The sequence below is a fragment of the Limulus polyphemus genome, unplaced genomic scaffold (genome assembly GCF_000517525.1).
Source record: "Limulus polyphemus unplaced genomic scaffold, Limulus_polyphemus-2.1.2 Scaffold5020, whole genome shotgun sequence".
Lineage (NCBI taxonomy): Eukaryota > Metazoa > Arthropoda > Merostomata > Xiphosura > Limulidae > Limulus > Limulus polyphemus.
Window position 1 is genome coordinate 20,628 of NW_013670630.1, and position 3,789 is coordinate 24,416.

The 3,789-nt window shown below is 29.9% G+C and overlaps 1 protein-coding gene across 3 annotated transcripts in view; it reads left to right on the plus strand.

The window, feature by feature from the left end:
- LOC106472010 (DNA-binding protein P3A2-like) overlaps positions 1-3,789 on the plus strand; it is a 51,105-nt gene that overhangs the window by 17,909 nt on the left and 29,407 nt on the right. For all 3 annotated transcript variants that reach the window (XM_022400616.1, XM_022400615.1, XM_013932639.2), the window contains exon 6: positions 1,528-1,686. In XM_022400616.1, coding sequence (XP_022256324.1) covers positions 1,528-1,686 — 159 coding nt within the window. The remainder of the gene's footprint in view (positions 1-1,527; positions 1,687-3,789) is intronic.

Here is a 3,789-nt window from a genome sequence, read left to right on the forward strand (position 1 = left end):
ATGAAACAAAATAACTTTTTTAGGTTTTATATATATAACCAAAAAATCATAAATTACTACATCAATACCATAGAATTTCACAATAATTTATCGAGCTTACTAACTGAGTTGTATTTCATTTTAAAAAAATATGAAATTTTGAGCAGACTAAAGACATGACCTACCTCCTTGAAAGAGATGGCATCCAAACATGTTAAAATGGCTCAGAAAGCCACTAGGAGGACATTCTGAGCTTTTAATTGATTATTCATGTCATTTATAAAAGTAACTGTATATATGGGAGTGTTTCCAAGAATGGAATGAAGTAGGTGGGGTGCCACTGTGTGTGATTTATTATATGACCAATATCTTAGCAAATTGAAAAGAGGCTCTTATTTTATATTCTAGCTTCTCAATATTGGTAATTTGAGTTTCTAATTCGTACAAAACTATAGATTTGTATTTTGACTCCACAAACATCCAATTTGAACCGATGCTGCATTCAACATACCACATGACACACAAAAATCAATGTTTAACTGTGTTTTTTAATATTCGCTTCTAAATTAAGAAATTGAGTAAAGTATAATACTAAAATTTGAATTATATTCCACAGTTTGATATCAGACTTATTGACATAAATGCATGAAATTGTAGTTCCATAAAATTTTTAATGCGAGTCAACAAACACAATGACACAGCCTTTCACCCAGTGTTAGTGTATAGTGAAATGAAAAGTTGAAAAAATAAAATAGAATGAAGATTTTTTTTCCCATTCATATTTCATTGCATCATTTTGCTAGACTGGTGGTCTTTAAAATCTTTTCACACCTGTTTTATTTTAATTTTATTGTTTTATTGCCCTTACTTTGGACTACCATTCTCAATCAAAAGCAAAAATGAAACAAAAGTCCAATACCCATCTGTTGTACACACCATCAGCAAAGTGTGTGACTCGTGATCTTTGCGAGTGCAAGCTGTAAATGTGCTAGGTTTGATTATTTTTTTTTCACTAAATTAACTGTGCAAGTAAAAAATTCATGCAACTTTTAAATATTCATCTTAGAACACAAATATATCAGGCACTAGAATATAATGTCTGAAAAACTCCATTAGCTGTTTGGAGCTGAAAAACAACAATCACAGATAAAGAATTTGAAGCCAACTGTCTGTGTATGACTGCCAAAAATAAGATATGATTAGATGGGAGGATCTTCAGTGATGAACTTCACCAATTTATTAATATCTCAGCAAATTGAGAATATAAAAGATTCAAATTTTCTGTCCTACTATGTTCTATCTATAGCTTGTGTTTGTAATTGGTTGGAACAAACAAGTAAATTTTTTTGTAATATGTTTTGTGATACTTCAGTATATTACAAAAACTGTTATTCAATTTTGCCACTGGTTGCATAAAAGTTAAACAACAAATAATTCCATAAGTAGAAACTTTTGTTTTGGAGTGGGGTGCTTTATTTCAATTTTGTCCTTGTTTTTGAATTGTTACAGGAACTTTTAATTTTTTTCTCTCTCTTTCTCGTTTGGTAGGCTCAGCTTCGGGCATTTATTCCACTCATGTTAAAATATTCAACTGGCCGAGGAAAACCAGGATGGGGAAAAGAATCAACTCGGCCCATCTGGTGGCCAAAGGATCTTCCATGGGCTAATGTACGCAGTGATGCTCGTGCTGATGAAGACAAGCAAAAGGTGAATTTAAAACAGTAGGATCTGGTTCTGCTATATCTTATTTTCAGTTACAGTAATTGTTAATTTTCATGTGAAAGTGTTTTAAAGCAGGCTCTTCATTGATAAACTTATTTTATCTTAGCTTATCTGTTAAAAACGTTTTCTTGAGCTTTTCAACTATTTTGACAAATTTTTGGTGTACTAGTCCCAAGCTAGTAGGTGTGAAAAAGGTACTAACCCAAATATGTATATACATATATTTTCACTATAATGATTAAGTTGTTGCACAGTTATAATAAAAGATAAAACTAAAATGCCATCTGTCACATAATCAGTTCATATACAAAAGACATGTATTTCTGCCACATTAAGGATAATCTAATTTTACCACAGCATATGCGATACAAGTGTAAAAAATCTATGGGCAGGTTAACCAGTTTTCACTTACAACAAAAATAAAACAACTACACAGTGACCAAACATTTTGAATACCTCATTGTATCTTGTTAAAAAGCAATAGAGTTCTGAGTGGGATGTCCAACTCATTTTCCCAAACATAGCTGTTTCATTTCGTATCAGAAAAACTTTGCATTTAAAAATAAATATTCTAATGAAAAATAATCACATGGATTAGAAATTGATATAAATATGAAATTAAATAATTGGACATCTTAAGTTGATAACTGAGTCACACATGTTTGTATCAGGTGAAAGTAGATATTTAATGATTTGAAAGAGAAAATACCAGGTGGCATTTTCATTTTTATGTATTTTAATAATTAGATATAGAGTTGAATTTTACACATTCATACACACATTTCATGCAACTAGAACCACACTATTCACGGTAGACTGAACTCAAAAATTGGTAGTCCGAGGCATTGGACTATTGGATTTTTACGTTGCCGGTAAGGAAGATTTGGCATAATTCTAAACTCTTCTTATTTCTATTTAGCAAATAAATGCTAACACATATGTCGGTACTACCAGGATTTCATCTAAAATAAACTTACAGCTTTATATAATGGATGAGTGGTAGTTAGTTAATTAGCGGCCAATGAAAAAAATGCTAAAGTCTAAAATTGAAATATTTTTAGAAAATCTATTTTTATCATTTTCACAAAACATTATTTAAGTATTTATATGTATAATATTCATGCAAGTTTTGTTTTTAATGTGTTCTTTAAATTACAATAACTGAACAGGTATTCTCAAAATTGAAGCAAAGCAAATACACGAATGATAAACCAGTAGATGTTGTTGCAGGACACAACAAAAATTAATACAAGGTAATCATAAAGATTTTAACAACGAATTGTACTTTGTGAAAATTATTAATGATCATGAGGAATATTCATTATGGACTCAGTCAAATTAACTGACCCTGTATCTGTGAAGCTAATACATAATAGTATTTAGTATATTTCTGAATTTTATGTGTATTTTCTTGAAATTTGGTAAGCTATTAGTAAACATTACAATTCTGTTGCACACAAAAAAATCAAATTTTTTTTGATCAAAATATTTTTACTAAAGATTTCTTTGTGAACTTATGAAGCCTGTACTGAGTTAATCTGAGTGAAAAGTGACTTGTGCTAAGAATAAAAACACTTTTTGTCACCTTACAGATTTTGTATTTCATTTCCATAACCTATAGAACCTTCTAATGAATATCAAAAGTTTTTTGGTGAAAACTGTATATTTCTATCTCTTATTTTCTCTACTTTAACACTAACTGTAGCAAAATCATCAATGTACAGTGAAATGAAAAGCTGAAAAATTATGAAATAAAACAAATAATTCCATTTTTTCCTCTGCCCTGACAGCAGAATTTATCAGGAATTTCCCAAGTTATTTATACAACAGCTTCAGCTGTTAACCTTTTAGCATCATTTTCCTTTTAATTTTATGTTTTTTGTTTTTTGTCCATACTTAGTACCACAGGAGCAGTAATCTTCAGTATCAAAAGCAATAAATCACTCAAGAGCCTGTTAACTGATTCCTGTAGAGCTAGTTTAAACATCAGACATGTTACACCTATATTGCAACTTATTTTATTTTACTGAAATTTTGTTTGGCTAAATTGAGAAGTTTCTGATTTTTTATATTTGAGCTGCTTTTGTT